General features: G+C 36.1%; 2 protein-coding genes and 1 non-coding gene across 3 annotated transcripts in view; 1 reads left to right on the top strand and 2 right to left on the bottom strand.

The window, feature by feature from the left end:
• Positions 1-1,873: 1,873 nt before the first annotated feature.
• Positions 1,874-10,927, bottom strand: LOC140142060 (costars family protein ABRACL-like). Its single transcript, XM_072164000.1, has 3 exons — positions 10,784-10,927; positions 10,179-10,245; positions 1,874-9,178 (listed from the first exon to the last, which is right to left on the bottom strand). The coding sequence occupies exons 2-3, from the start codon at positions 10,237-10,239 to the stop codon at positions 8,994-8,996; spliced, it is 246 nt and encodes an 81-aa protein (XP_072020101.1). The 5' UTR covers positions 10,240-10,245; positions 10,784-10,927; the 3' UTR covers positions 1,874-8,993.
• Trnat-ggu (transfer RNA threonine (anticodon GGU)) lies at positions 4,935-5,008 on the bottom strand. The gene has a single exon. It is a non-coding gene; the product is annotated as a tRNA-Thr (tRNA).
• Positions 10,928-14,212: 3,285 nt separating the features above from the next.
• The window catches only part of LOC140142067 (arf-GAP with GTPase, ANK repeat and PH domain-containing protein 1-like), a 204,014-nt gene continuing 201,506 nt past the window's right edge, over positions 14,213-16,720 (top strand). Inside the window, 1 exon segment of the mRNA XM_072164020.1 lies at positions 14,213-14,493. Within this exon segment, the coding sequence (XP_072020121.1) occupies positions 14,328-14,493 (166 nt within the window). The 5' untranslated portion in view covers positions 14,213-14,327.

Genomic DNA, 16,720 nt, shown 5'->3' with positions numbered 1-16,720 from the left:
CTAGGTACAGAATTGTAAATTTAATTCCAAACATCAGAATCTATTCCATTTTGGTTAAATTTGGAAATAAGCTCCAAAACTTTAGGGCACCAGCTATTGCGGTTTTAAATAGGTCAGTGAATCACGCTACCAAGTTAAAACGTGGTGAATTTGAATAGATACATTCTTTAGAATTTATTTTATTATAATTATTGCTCTTAATATTTAACTCTGTTTATATATTTTGTGTTACTCCCCCATTGGATGTTGTGTCATATTTTCCCTGTTTTAAATTTGATCCATTGCTAGTGTGACACTGTTGTATCAGCTGGTACAGTTGGAACAGACTTTCCCTGTTTTTATATCTTAATATTTGGAAACATGTTAGGTCTTAGGATACAATACCACTGGCTATTTCATTACTGTAGATGTGGTTGTATAATCAAAATCTTGTAGGAAAAAAGCAGTTTTCCTGTGAGGTAGTCAAAAATTATGTACAAGGTTTGACATAACAAATGATATAACATCTTGATTATGAATTATATTAGTGCAACATTTTTAATGGAGATCAAATAAGATTTCCATGGTGATGTAAATAAATTGATAGTCTAAACCAAAGTGTTAATTTACACTAAATTTCATAAATATCTTGTATTGTTTCAATTCAATTGATGTGTAAACTTTGATTTATCTATTTATAAATGATAAACCTTTATATGTGGCATGTATGTATTCGCTGTAGAAGTGATGTATTCAGATTAACTACCATAGCAATAGATGAATACAATTTTTGAAGTGATCTATTCAAAAATTGTATTCATCTATTGCTATAGTAGCCTTATGTCACTTCTGCAGCGAATACTTGATAAAATGAGGCCAAAGATTTAAATGTGATAACCCCTGTAATATTTGTGTTTTTAAAAATACTTTTATGTCAAGATATATCAAGACATTAACAGCTGTTATCATTATGATAAAGCTGAATGGTTGGCGTCTAGATAGCTGTTAACCTCCTTTTTGAAGCTGGTCCGTTTCACAATTCCTGGAATGCGAGGCGGGAGTGCCTTCCATCTTCGGACTGTTGATGGAATGAAGGACCGTTCCCGACTAAAAACAGGTTTAGATCTTTGAGATACAAAAAGTCTTGAGGCACTATTTCATTTCCCATGAGTGAAATTCAATATGGCAGGCTCCCCACCCCCATAGCATTATGATACATGTGGCTATAAGGCCCTCTTCCAAAGGTTTATCTCAGACAAAAATGGAAAAACAGCAAAGTTTCTATTTTCTATTTTTTACTAAATGAGCCTACACGATATACACTTTTTTTAAATTTTAATTATATATATTTAACCCACTTTTTTAAGAATTTATTTGAGAACTAAAAAAAACACCCAATTTTCTTGGTACATGGAAAAAAAACTATGCGCTAAAATTCAAATTTTAAAAGCTTTTTGCATGGTTGTTTGAAACTATCCTTTTTTTTTACCGAAGTTAAATTCTAATTGCATGGTATTTAGACATGCATGAGCCACGCTGGTAAAACAATGACAAAGAATTATGGCATGGATTTTAGGTAAGGACTCAAAATTTTAAGTACATATACTTTGATCAGCTCGTAATCGGCGGGCCTTTTAACATCGCGGATTAATACCCATATATTTTATTTCGAGAATTGTCTTGTGACATCTTGCCAGAAGCATCACAAATTATTCATTCAAGTCCGATACGTTGTCTATTTTCTTTAACAAGCACAATAGAGACCAGGCAGGTCAACTATGACTCTTGTAATGTGGGTCTACTTTCCAGCGTAGTGATAAAAGCCTAACAATTCCCGCTGATTACGAGCTGATCAAACTGTTGTACTCGCAAACAAATGAAGAGAAGATAATCATTTTCCAAAACTTGGCACTATTTTTTATTTGTAGAGAAATCCAATCATTATAATAAAGAACATTGCTTTATAGTTTCACACACTAACAGTTATGTGACATGATCTGGTCCCACTGGTTACTCTAAATGTCTCGATTTGGAAAACAAATCATCCTTTTTTTTATACATTTTTATAACCAGGTTGAATGTGAAATAGGTTTGGCTGATAAATAAAAAAAGCCCATTATTTAATACCAATGTTTTTGCCTCAATATTGGGCATGCTTTAGTTTCCTATTTCTTGTAAAGGACCAGGTAAATCAGATTATGTCACATAAAACACATATCAGCCAGTACTATACATCTAGCCCTATACTAGTCTGTCTTGTAAGTTGTGAGTAACGCCATGTTGAATTTCGCAGAGACAGATTCAAATAGTGCACACTAACCTAATGGCTATTATTCTTGCGTAAAAGGTGTAAACTCACTGATTTGAATCTGCAACTAAGAAATCCATTGTGGCATTACTCTCAACTTAAACAAGACACACTATATAATGGGAGCTGGGAGAACACATTAACCCCCTGAGCACTACCTGACGATATAACATTGCCTCTGATTGGTCAATAATTGACATGATATCTTCATTTTAATCACCAATCAGAATGGAGCTTTGCAAATAATTAACCCCATTTTTTTGCACGGTGAAATTATTCTAACAATATTGCAGATTGGTCCTATTGATAATGAAAACTTCGTTTTTGACCAATAGGCAGGTAGTTCTCATGGGGTTAAGGCAGTTCTTTGTGCAAGGTTAGATAGGCCTGTGGAAGCAGTAACAAATCATGATCTTTGGCTTAGGTTGTTCAGTTCAGTTCTTATACAAATGTGACCTATCACACTAAAACATATCGAAGTAGTATTTTAAGAATGCAACATGCTTCTAAGGCTCATTTTTGGACAACTTACAATATATAAATGTCCTATATATGTATTTTAATGCAATATTGGTCGCAGACGCAGTACCAATTCAGTGTGAAGACACTTTTCAAAACACAATTGAAATTGTTATACTTAAAACTAGCAATTTTATATTTAGTCTCATAATGAAATTTTGATATAATTATTTTAGAATATGTCATTAATTTTAGCACAGTACAGTAAATCAATAATAATATTATTGATCTGCAATTTCCCAGTAATATATTCTCTCTGTTCATAAATTGAATGACCAAATAACACACACTTCAGGCTAAACTTCCACCCCACTATAATCAGGGTAACAGGGTTTCAAAAAAATTCAGTTCAAATCATGTGTAAAATCAACCTGCCATTGGTTTTTATGGGACAAAAACTCCCCAACAATGTCACCCAAGTTTGTTCTTATTTAAACAATAAAATATCCCCATTCAATTTATGAAAAGCGAGTAGATAATGTACAATTTGAGACCTGTTCCTACAAAATGACAGGAGAGTTGCAAATCATTATTTTTGAGTTATGGACTGTCAGATTCATAATCCCAAGGATCATAAGCTTTTAAAATGATATATAACTTGCAGGTTGCCCCATCTCTTGGCATTCAAATCCTTTAGGAATTCTTGTATTTTCAATTTCTTTTATTTTCAATTGCTTTCTAGTTTGGTCAAAGAACCATATCTCATTTTCTTCCCCGGCAATTTTTGTGAGAACAGATCTCAATTATATTTTAATATAAATGCGACTACTCTTCTACTGTAAAATTTGATTTTGTAGAGAAAATTTAAATAAATAATATTATTATATAAAACCACACACATAATTATTGTACGGTAGTTTCATTCATTGTATTAAGTACCCTGCATTGACAGTGAATAACATGTACTGATTGACTTATTGATATTCAAACCAACAACAAATTTGTGATGATGCAGTCATGTATAATAGTGTTGCATTGGGCAAAATATTTCATTTGAAATCCGTACAATCTCATACCTGCCAACCCCAAAACCTCACAAATAAGGACAAATGGGAGAAAAACATGAAAAATAGGGAAATTCCTGAATTTCCTATACATTACTATAGTCATATTTTTGCAAAAATAGGAACACATGGTAAAATTGCTCTCTTTTATGCTTTTTGTTTCAGCAGAAATAGGGACCGTCCCTATCAAATAGGGACAGTTGGCAGGTATGCAATCTCTATGGAAGACATGACCTTAATCTCCCACACAAGGAGTGCGAATTTCAAATAGGGTTATCTAAATGATGAACTCCGTTTGAAATCTACACCCACTGTGTAGAAGATTAAGGTCATGTCTTCCAAAGGGGAACTAGAAGAGCCCATTCTACATGCTCATAACCAGTGTTACAAATAAGCCATTTGAACCCTTAGGTTTGTACAAGCAATGTTAGAAATAAGCCTCCAATTTCAAGGGCCATTTGGGCCCTTAGGTCTGAAAATGTTATTCCAAACAATTTGTAAATTCATATCTCAATTCGCAGGCGAAGTGACGTAATAATCGGATTAACTACCATAGTAATAGGTGAAAACACTTTTTGATTACACCCCGCTGCACTAGTATGTTCATGCGGTGCCTCTGCATTGAACCGTATCATGCTGATTACTCGCACCTGCAAGATTAGTATCTTTGAAAAGAGCGGTATTGTATTCAATACTATGATTGCATACATACACTGTGATGATTGCAACCTGCATGTAGTGCAGCGTAATAAATTCAAAATTATGAGAAAGGTTTTTAACACAAGTCTCCACATACATAAATGACAGCCAGTGAAAAAAAAAATTTCACTGACCATCCAGGATTTGAACCTGGGACCTTCGGATCACCGGACCGAGGCTCTACCAACTGAGCTAATGAGTCAGATGGAGAAGAGCAGTGATGTTATTATCTATAGGCCTTCAGTTCAATACCCACCTCTATCATCTTCTCATCCAAGAAGTTTTAAGAAAGAGGTTTGGAAATCATTCCGAAATCGCATTCGAGACAGAGAAATAAAGTTAAACTTTGTGGGAAATTAAATATGAGAAAGGTTTTTAACACAAGTCTCCACATACATAAATGACAGCCAGTGACAAAATTTTCACTGACCATCCAGGATTTGAACCTGGGACCTTCGGATCACCGGACCGATGCTCTACCAACTGAGCTAACGAGTCAGATGGAGAAGAGCAGTGATGTTATTATCTATAGGCCTTCAGTTCAATTATTCAAAATTGTTTTCACCTATTACTATGGGAGTTAATCCAATTTATTACTTCACTTCGCCGGCGAATTACACTGAAATATACAGAACCAGGTTAAAATATCAATTGAAGGGTGATGTACAGAAAAAAGGTATAGTGGCAGAGATGAATAATAACACATGTCTGCCAATAAGTGGCAGGTAAACTATTAGTAAAAACATGTTATACATCTTCACTGGGTGGGAAAAACCTCATGTACTTTTGGCCCTTGAACATGGATAAAGCCTGGTAGGTGTAGACTTTATATTGGAGAGGTTACTTCATCCATGTTCAAGGGCTAAAAATACATGCAGGAAACACCTCATTTACTTTTGGCCCTTGAAAATGGATAAAGCCTTGTAGGTGCAGACTTTATATTGAATGGTGTGCTTCATCCATGTTCAAGGGCAAAAAGTACATATGAGGTTTTTCCCGCCCAGTGATGACATGATTTTGTATTGATCTGCTTCAGGAAGACTTATAGAAGCACGATGTGTGACAAGACAGGTGAAATATCCAATTGTGCGATATCTGATTTGTGCGATTTGTATTCTTAGATCTTTATACAAAAATACACTTTACATGAATATATTCTTCAGTCCACATTGTCTAACTAAAAAATACATTGGTCCTTTGATCAGTAACTACAAAATTAACCGTTCCAGCAGAATCCTTTTACACTTACTGACATGGGTGTCAGACGTGTTTCAAAAGTAGCAGGTCATGCTAGACTAACACTTTGGTTGTGCACCATAGCGCGACTGACTAGCAGTGCCCGTGTACTGTGTCGCTGTACCGCGCCGTTGTGACAAGATTGTACTCTGAAAACAACAAACTCGTTCAAAAGATTTGGATACAACTGCGCAGTCTCAGCAACCAGAAAGTGGTTGCAAAAAAGTCTGTCACTTTTTTTTTCCATATGGTTTTCTCAGTCATCAATCCAGACAGTTGCCGGGCAGTAGTCTAAGGTAATGCCAGGGTCATGCTATGTGACTTTGCTTGTTTCAATATGGAACAACTCCAGGAAGATGTTGAAATATATACTGGCCTTTGCTCTGACATAAAGCAATAGTCCAAAATCAATTTAATACTTGGTAAAAATAAAACCCTACTAAATAACATATAGTAGTTAGATGCAATATTAATACTAAATACGGTATAAAACTTGGCTGGCACTGAAGCAACATTATAAAACACAACTTTTTGTAGTAAAAGTACACACAATTTGAGTTTGGTCTATTATTGCTCCACATCAAAGTGCAAAGGAATGATCCTGAATTATATGATAGTAGTCCAAGGTTATTTTACACATACTTGTCTTCTTTCAATTCTTAATAGTTATTAATTATGTAGACACAATTTCAGCTTAAACCATTTACAATACTAAATCACACAGTTTGTGATCTGAACACCAATTACAAAAAAAATATTAAAGAGAAGTAATTTAAGGAAAAATTCATCACTATGTATCATACAAATCAACTAGTTTATGAAGAGAAAAAAGTAGTCAAAGTGAAATGAAACTCAAGGCTTGAAAAAATGTTTATTTCCTGGGAAGTAAGCTTACTTGAATTCCCCACAATTTATAGCATATTTTTATGTACAAAAAAGACACAATTTCCCCCTAAACACCAACATATCCTGGGAAGGAGCTTCCCAAATTCCCCACTTTTTCAAGCCATGATCTTCCTACTATGAATCTTATCATCTAAAACCTCTTAGTTTACATTTGATTGTGATAAGATTGTAAAGTTTCTTTGTATAAAGTCAGCGTACATGTATAAAGTCTTTGGATATCTTAAAAATTCACACCTAAAGTGGTTACACACTCAGATCCCTTGATCCCTTCCAAAACAATGTGTAACCCTACCTACATGGGTACACAAGACAATGTGAGACCCAACCTACAGAGTGCTGGGAGTAAATTTGCCCGCGTAAAGCCACCAATTGCTCCTGGTCTTTGTAAATTTCACATGAACCACTAGTAATGTTCTAAAACAAATAGAGGCCGTCAGCGTGACGTCATATACCGCCATCTTGTGGGTACACGCTGCGACGGTCGTTCGATCTCCATGCGTGAACAGCAAAGTTACCGCATCGACGCGATATAACAGCTGCGTGGAAAGCTGCGACCTGCGCGTAGTGTCCGATGCATGAACACGCAGATCGTTTGTACCCACAAGATGGCGAAAGGCTGACGGCCTCTATTGCTCCTGGTTTCAGTTTTGCACCTGATGGAGTAGTGCTGGTATGCTGTATATTGTATGCAGAAATGGATTTACTATTTGAAAATTGCTTATTTTAAGGCTTGTAAGCATGCACAGATTGCACGCTTTGATACTGTGACCAATGAATTATGCACCTATGTCACTAACTGACTCAAGATGAAACAAATAGTGTATTTATTGTATTGTATTACAAACCTTTAACATTTTAAGTTACCTTTCCCAAAATATGAAACAAAAAGTCACAATTTGGCTTTCTCATCAAAACGAATCAAGTTTTCAAGCCAAATTTTGGTTCAATTTGACAATTATATGAGTAGCATGGTAATTGAACCCCTGTAATGTACAGATACACAGTAGCTGAAGGGGGTATCCCATTATGCTTTGCGGTACCATTATAGAACTGATTGTGCCATAGAAAATGCACACAAAATCCCGCACTTCAACTTCCAATTACTCTCTTAAATCAGGGAAGCTTAGCCTTTTGTTTGAAAAAATATCACCCATAGAGTATTGTGAATCTATCAATAGCTCTCAATATCTAAGTGGATCTTGTTTATATTTTATATACATTTGCAATGGAGCAAGCATATATACTACAATGCATGATGGGATACTCCTTTCAGCTACTGTGGTAAAGATATACTAGGAAGTAATATAAGATTTTTTTGGTACTGACATGATTATGATTGATAACAAAACTAACAAATGTCTTAAATGCAAAAATTGTGTATAAAATGGTCATACATGTGCAAGTATTAATTCAACCATTTTGAATGGAAGCCTATTGACCTTTGTTTTTGGCACAAGAATATCCCTTGATTCATTTAATTATAACATTAATATCTTAATCATCGTCTGACAATTGCCTCGTATACTCATGTTAGGTCATAATGAGAATAATTCAATACAGGAGCTACTGTGAATGCAGTCATTTTTGAATTCTTGTAAACTTGTGTGTCCAAAATTTAAACATGCAGAATTTTTTCTTAAGTATGCAAATCTTTTTACTAGTACCATAAGAATGTCCTCATTCACATGAAATGTGTAACTCCTTGCCAATATTTAGTGTCCTTCATTCAATCACAAATAATGGCAAGGTATTTTTTTGTAAGGCAATTTGGTTTTTACTAAGCTTATTATAGCTGCATAATGTATAGTTGTCAAGGTACATTGCATGGTTTACAATGTAGTATCAAGTATATCAATTGTTCAGGCCTTTACTTCTTTCTTTTTTTTTTTTCTAGTCTGTTTTGGATGAAAGGAAACAACTTCATGGCAATGATTGGCCCTCATTATCGGGTGACGCTGAGACTTAACTGTTTAGGATTTGTCTGTATCTCTTTAGTCCATGCTAAAAATAAACATTTAAGTATGCTGACCTGTTTGGTCAAATATGTAGAAGTATAAATGAGTCTTAACCCCCTGAGCACTACCTGCCGATCTACATTGCCTCTGATTGGTCAATTACATGATATCTTTACTGTAATAACCAATCTGAATGGAGCTTTGTAAATAATTCACCCCATTTTTTTTTTTGCGTGGTGAAATTATTCTAACAATGTTGCTGATTGATCCAAATGATAATGAAAACTTCTTTTTGACCAATCGGCAGGTAGTTCTCATGGGGTTAACTCGTCATACGCTTAAACCATGAAATGCACCTTGAGATTTGGCCGACTAGTTATAAGAAAATTAAGCTTGTAGTAGTACTATGGGCACGTTATCATGGACACCCTGTAGTAGCAGCTCCCCTTCATAAGTGATGATCTTCTTTCTCTTGGCAGCCCTGAGAGTACCTACAAGAGCTTCAAATATATTAGCACATCGGTCATCGTTAAACAGGGTACCAAACGTCACATTATATTTGCCATCCGCATCTGAAAACCAACAAAATTAAGAATTCTTATGATAATTGGTGTTGAGAGTTGCAAGCATCAGGAGTTTCTTGTGTCAAATAAAAAATTGATTAAATCCATTCACTACAGTCCTCAGTGTCTTAGCTGTAGACATTTATGTTTTTCCTTGAACTATTAAATAAATTTGTTTGTCCAAATTTGACCTTACAAATATTATTAAAAAGGCCATAGCAGTCTACAACAAGTTCAGTGAGTTCTTGCTGTTCTACTAAACAATTAATGCTTGCTGCCTCCTTTTGATGTATCAAAAGTCCTTGTTCCAGTATTTGGGCCCAGAACATGTCATGCCAAATGTTTAGAAACCCAACTTTAAAGAAGTTTTCTGGTGAAATTCTAGGCACTATGGACCACAATGGCCTCATCCCAATGTCATAGTTCAATAACCTCAATTAAATAATTAGAGAGCAAACTTTGACCTCAAGTTGCAGAGTAAGAGTTTGTGTACCCAAATTTTCAAAGGTCATTCAATGAATGTGCAACTGTATTGCAGTTAAAGAACTGTGCCCTGATAAATGAGTATGTGGATCCTAGTGAGGCACATAGTTTTTGCTTGATCAGACTCTCTGATGAAAGATGGATAGCCATCTGAAAATTCCAAGGTAGTTCAAATATCTTATATCAAACAATACACCAACGCAGATGAACTTTCATGGACAAAACTTAAATAAAATGCTGACATCAACATTTGTGATGCGATCAAGCAAAATCAGTCGGAACTTGGAAATATTGATTTTGAGATATAGCCAAACAAAGGATACCGTATATTTTCTTTTCTTTTTCTTTGTTTCAGAAACTTTTTAATTGCTCATATCTTTGGAACTGGTTGTTCAATTTCAATGGGGTTTTCTGCAAAATGCAGCTTTATAAATGCTTTTTACTATCCTATGAAACTGAAAATTTAATATTCCGACTGATTTAGCTTGATCGCATCACATTTTGTATGTTTTGTCATTTAGTTTACCTTCAGTCCCTAAACGTTTGATTTCCTCCACTAGTAGTGTGACTTCATGTGCAACATCCATTATGACCTGTTAATTTACAAGAGAACACTAATTACCGAAGTTTGCACTGGCATTATTGTTTTACCATGCTTTAATATAGTGCCGTACTATTACGCTGACTTTCCTATTCGACGAGGATGACAATTTTGACCTCCTCGTTTGTTTACAAACAGAGAGGTAGACAAAAGACCGTTCTGCTTGTCCAAACACTGAAGTATCAGAAGGAAGGACTCCACAATAGCGTGGTTCACATAACATGAATAGGGATTAAAAAGCTGTCAAATAGAACCATGTGCTTCTTTTGTCCAAGATTTCGAATGGAAACAGTTCATGTCAGAAATTAATATTTTGTTCTGGGACTGATTATTCGGACTAGCTTTAATAGGCTAGTATAAATAGTCACAGACAGTACTGTCATGACTGTGCACAACAGCAAAATCAATAAAATATGACACGATGAACTTCATGAAGGAAGCTTATAAATACAATTGCATGATTGAGTTTAATTCCCTGTCCTACCATCATGACCATGGCATGCCAACAAAAGTATCGTTTTCTCACTTACTTTATGTTCTGATGTCTGTTTACTAATGTCCGAATTGATCCTGTGATCAGTGATCTTAATCTGATCCAAGATTGAAGACACCGCCTTGAATGCTGCTTCCGGGTTGTGTGAGGTGACAGTACTTTCCCCTCTTCCGGGTTTATGTACGAGATCATCTACGCAGGCGCAACCAACTACTATTATGGTGTTGCCATATTGACAAAATTCAACTTTTTAATTGGCTCGTATCAGTTTGTTTGTTTGTTCAGTGTTTGTTTGTTTGTTTGTTTGTTTAACAATTTATATCGTCCTGTTGACATAATGCTGATATTAATAAGACAAAATGGCAAAATAGATCTTGTCAAGTCGTGGCACTTGGCCGGGGCACTTACTTGGACGCTTCCGTAAAATTTCTTAAGGGGGTACTACACCCCTCGATAAATTTGTGTCTATTTTTGCATTTTTCTCAAAAACTAATTAAACAGTGGTAACAAAAGTAAAGTATATTATAGGGGCAAGGAATCCAATTACTATACTGGAATTTCAGTGACCCAAGACAAGCGGTTTGTTATTTATAATAAAAAATAAGGTAGGCCCTACCGCTAGGATGTACCTCGTTTCCTATCATATATATTGAACCGCTTGTCTTGAGTCACTGAAATTTCAGTGTAGTAATTGGATTCCTTGCCCCAATAATATACATAACTTTTGTTACCAGTGTGTTATTATTTTTTGAGAAAAATGCAACTAAAATAGTCACAAATTTACCACAGGGGTGTAGTACCCCCTTAAAGGAAAGTTCAATTAGTTTAGTTTAGTTTTGAATCAGAGGAGGCTTAAAGGCATTCCTACAATGCATTATGATTGGGAAATTTGATCAATATAACCTAATTTTAAAGGCAAAGTCCCATTGCCACACACACAAAATGGTAATTTTAAAACTGCAGCCAACGAGCTAATAGTTGAGACTTATAACTTATATTTGACTTTCTTACAGGAAACATTCATATTGTCCCACTGCATTAATTTTATTCATAAGTCTCAATGTTTTGAATGTTAAATAAAAGGATGAAAACACCAGATATTTGCACACAATCCCAATGCATGGTATGGTCAACTATGCCACACGTGTACAAAGGCCAGACATACCAAGGTCAGAAACCCCATTGGGTTATGGGAATTTCTTTAAACATCCTCTGGTTTTGAATAGTTTCTTTGCACAAAATACATCAAAACCTTAACCATAATGTGGTGCAAGAGGAAACCCTAAACAGATCCGTCACAAGCCGATGAAACCTCAAACACACGGGTCTGGAAGTTGCCCCCCCCTTGGCCGTGCCAAAAAAATCTTTGGCCCCCCCCCCCCGTTTTGATGTACCAAAAACTTTTGCGCCCCCCTTTGCCAGGCTCCCCTCTTTACACACGTACACTAAGATTTTGGGGAACCTAAATTTAAAACCTTAAATTGTCTTATCATATGTGAGTGCATGCAGCGAGCAGGAAATTTTACATATTTGAACATGTTCTTAATGTTTTCCTACACCTTTTTAGGGCGCAATATAGAAAGGGTGCCCAAATTATCTGTGCCAAAATCGCCCCCCCCTTTCGACCTGCCAAAAATCGCCCCCCCCTTCGATCTGCCAAAAATGCTTGCCCCCCCCTTTGGCCTGCCAAAAATCCCAATGGGGGTACACATACTTATTGCACCACCCTTAATTGCAACAGAATCCATTTAATCACCATTAGGCCCCCGATTAGGCCCTGATTTCAGAAAAAAACATCCCAAAAAAATCAATTTGCATAAATCCAAAATGGCAGCTTATGCAGGGGTGAAATTTCAAAAGTTGGTCAAATCTTGTTAACATCCATTTGCTCTCATCATAAGTATACAGAAAAAGTATAGTTTGACCAGTCTCCGACGCGCATTATAATAGTTCTTGAGTATAGGTAAAAAGATCAAAGGTCAAATTTTAGGGCACACATGCGTTTCACTTGAAATATGTTCCAATTTTAATCCAACTGGTCTCAAATTGTTCCTTTGGCAAAACTAAATCAAAATGATTAAAGTTAGGCCTACATTGTTTTTATTTGGATATCTTTACACTATTTTCGCCACTGATGATGGGGATGAAAATGCGTTTATTGTGACAATGGGCGCACACGCGCAAACGTTTTGTATTTTACACTATTTTGGCCCATAATCGGGGTGAATTTGGGTGGAAAAGGGGCTCCTTGCCTCTTTTCTTTTCCTTTGCCCTCCAGATTTTATCATTCATTTCAGAAAAAGTTTCCCTGACAAAAGTTTTGTCAGGGGAACTTTTTCTTTCATCTTTATTATGGGGACACTTCCCCCTGCCCCGTGGCTATACGCTACTGCCGAAATGATGTGTTTTGCTATTTGATGGGCTAGTTCGCGTGATCGCGAAGCGCAAAATTATGTAATTTTACCTTATTATTTTGGGCCCAAAACACGATGCTTTTCGATGTACTAATTATTGTTTTTTTTTCTCCAACTAGGATTATTAGGGGGATGTCCCCCATGCAAAAATTAGAGGGTGGAAACGTGTACCCCCCAGTTCTCCAAGCTTCCTCTGCCTATGATTGTAATGCAACATGAAATAAATTAATAATCTGTACTGCATGAAACATTATTGTAAAAATTGTCAACACTGAAGAAGAACAAAGATATTACACCATTTTAGTGATTAAAAGAGCAGACCAGAATTTAGGAACTGACACAAACCCCAAAATTAAGTTATAGACAACAAGACAATTTTTAACACTTCATACTTAAATCTAATGACTTATCAAATTTACATAAAGGACCTGATGAAATACCCTTATCTGGAATGAGCTTTTGTTCTGGTTTTACTGGAACATTTGCGCGCAGCGCGCGAAAAAATGTCAGGCTATTTTATATTTTTTGCTTCAGGACTAATGTTGCAAAAGTTTTACCCCCCCCCCCCTCTACGTGCCCAAAAACTTTTTAACCCCCCCTGTTCATACACCCAAAACTTTTTTACCCCCCCCCCTATTCAGAACTCTTAAAATTTTATGTCCCCCTACATATTTTCCAGCCCCCCTACCAAAGTGGTAGTATTTATGAACACTCCTTAAAACAGGCTAAAATTGTATGAATTTAATCAGTCTTCTTGAATTAAATAAATACACTATCTGTGGTCATCTTGTGACTCCCTACATTTTGGCTATCAAAAATTTCATAACCTCCCTATTTTTCTTTCCAAAAAATTAGGACCCCCAGTTTATTTGGGACCCATCCCCATAGAAGAAAATGCCAGCCCCCTTAAATCATATACTAATACTATAGGCGTGTCTTTTAGCTTCAATTGTCAACAACTCATTTAGGGATTTCCCAATGTTATTTTTAAGGAAAAGACCAAAAATCGAACTGGCAACTTGCTCTAACTATTTCAGCTGTTTATCGTTGGATTTCAATGGCGACTTCCCGTGTAAGAAAAAACTGTGATTTTCTAAACCTAAATATGGGACTAAGATAGTGATATTTACGGACTTATGCCACAACTTGGATAATAATATAACCACAATGAATGTTCATAACTTAGAACTGCTGAATTCGAGAGCTGTGAGGGAAGAAATACAGCGTTTTGAGAGTGTCCATCCACATATTTACGCGATTTACGATTTACTGGAACAAGTTGAGGATCCCAATGTACAAGACCAGCTGCGTGAACACGTTGTTTGTATTGAAGGTACGCATCAAGATAAAAATCTATTATCATTTATTATCAATATCATAAGTGCTTGCCAGTATTTTTGTATTCATACTATTTGACAAAGTATTTGTATCAGATAGTGTGATAGTTTGTTGCAGAACTTAAAATGGAGTCGACCAGTACAGAGTAGAGAGGTCCCAACTTCATCAAGTGAAACAATAACAAAGCAAAACAGTCGACATTCATCATGTAGGAACTAAGTCCTGATTCATTGATCCCAGCGAAAGGGTAAACACATTTAAATTGTGTATAAATTACTTCAAAGTGAAGGGCAAGTAATTAGAATTGTTATTAGTTATTTCTGAAATTAAAAAGTTTGCAAAAAACAAGGAAGCAGCATTCATCTCATTTCATGATTTGTTGACTAAAGTGGAAGCTAGAGAGAGGGATGGATTATTCCGTTTATTTTCCTACACGTTTAAGGCATCGGTGATGCATGCGTTTAACATATTAACACACATTGATCCAGCCCCCTCTGACGGCAAGATTTCATGAATATACGATAGGTGCGGTGCACCTCACAAAACTGGAATTTCTAACAGAATATGGGGATTGTTAGCACCAATGGCGCCGTGCATACTACATAGTCATTCGCGAAGTTGACGGTCCAAACATGTCAGAAACTATGCATTTATTTTGATGTATTAGTGTTGACTAAATGCATGAATGAATGTTTTGAATTTGAGCAAGTTTCATACATGTATACAATGTAAATTATTAAGGTCGTCTTCAGATTTTATTATTTTCAACTGTTGATTAGCATTGAAAAATGGAAATTTGAAGGTTGAAAATGACTTGCGTGTTACACGTAAACGTTTAACGGATCATGCATGCGTTTAATGGTATGTATGCGTTTAATGTTCCCATGCCTAGTTGAAGCCCTATTGAAATACAGTTTTTTTGAACATTGCAAACTTATCATCACTGTACATGTATGCATTCACTGTTACTAATTTGATCTTAAATCGGCATAATAAATCCTCAAAATAGGGAGGAGGAAGTAAATAAATGAAGCCATACAACAAGATTATAGACCGGTACAGGCCCAGACAAACAAGTACCTAGACCAGTGACTTTGGTTCGCGCAGTGAAGGCGACACTGCTTAGAAACGACTTTTACAAGGAACGCATACCCGGACGCAAGCAAGCAGATATGTTCACGTTTACGGAACATGTTACATTTGGCGCGAGTGATAATGGCGCAACAATCACGCAAATGAGCATGTCTTTCTCTTCAGACATGAACGCTTACTTCTCCGCGTCCGACCACCCGACCAAAATCACCTTGGATACGTGGCTTCACCTACTGCCATGGTTAGGAATGGGCATTCATAGGTGTAGGTGGTTTGTCTATGAGTACAGGAGAATTCATTCAAAGGTAAACTAATATGATTGGATGAATTCGCATCGCCCATGCAGAAAATGCTATGGTTGTAGAATTCGGATGCATGAATAAGGCATTGACTGTTGAATTCGGAAGCTTTATCAGCACAATATTTAGAGAATAAAGATATTGTTTTTGGCCGTGTGTGCATCTATCGTCTCATATAACACGGGCTACACCATTAAAACAAAGATTTGTTTTACGCCAAAAAATTGCAAAAATAGTGATGTTGCCCGTTTTATGAATTGTCCATTGAAGTCAGGTGATATATGAGTTGTTTTAATGTCGTTAGAGTAGGTGCGTCTAAGGCGTCGTGTGGGAGGTAGTTCCATTGCTTCGTAGTTGAGGGGAAAAAGCTTAAATCATAAATGCGGGATCCAGCGTGGTAAATAAGGCCGGCCCTCGGGCCCGTAGCCCGTGACAATCAATGTGCTGTGCGGGCCCGCCTGGCCCGTGAAAAAAAAAATTTAATTAAAAAATAAATTTAAGCTTACTGAAAAGCGGGACTGAAAATACAAAAATCTTCCAAGACATCGTCCATACTACGCCAATTCATAATGGAGATTAATTTTAAAAGCATATTTTTTCAAGAAATGTGTTCATTTTCCACGCTCTTATGCCAAAATCAACATGATTTAGTGTGACTGAGAACTTCACGATCGCCAGGTCGCCATGCTTCTTGTTGTATTGAAACATCCTTCTTGTTTTACTAAGGTCCAGCTATGGGGGTGAACCAGGATTTCCAAATAGAGTAAAGTAAATAAAAATAAGTCATAATTTTGTTTGTGTGCACTTTCAAGGGATACAAATAGTAAGACA

This window comes from Amphiura filiformis, chromosome 20 (genome assembly GCF_039555335.1).
Source record: "Amphiura filiformis chromosome 20, Afil_fr2py, whole genome shotgun sequence".
In the NCBI taxonomy this organism is placed as follows: domain Eukaryota; kingdom Metazoa; phylum Echinodermata; class Ophiuroidea; order Amphilepidida; family Amphiuridae; genus Amphiura; species Amphiura filiformis.
This window is presented reverse-complemented; position numbering and strand designations above follow the sequence as displayed.

Bases quoted from the DNA above. Each gene is read 5' to 3' on its own strand.
- LOC140142060 (XM_072164000.1), bottom strand. From the start codon at position 10,239: ATGGATGTTGCACATGAAGTCACACTACTAGTGGAGGAAATCAAACGT. The intron at 9,179-10,178 runs GTAAACTAAATG...GTTGGTTTTCAG, and splicing joins CAAACGTTTAGGGACTGAAG to ATGCGGATGGCAAATATAAT.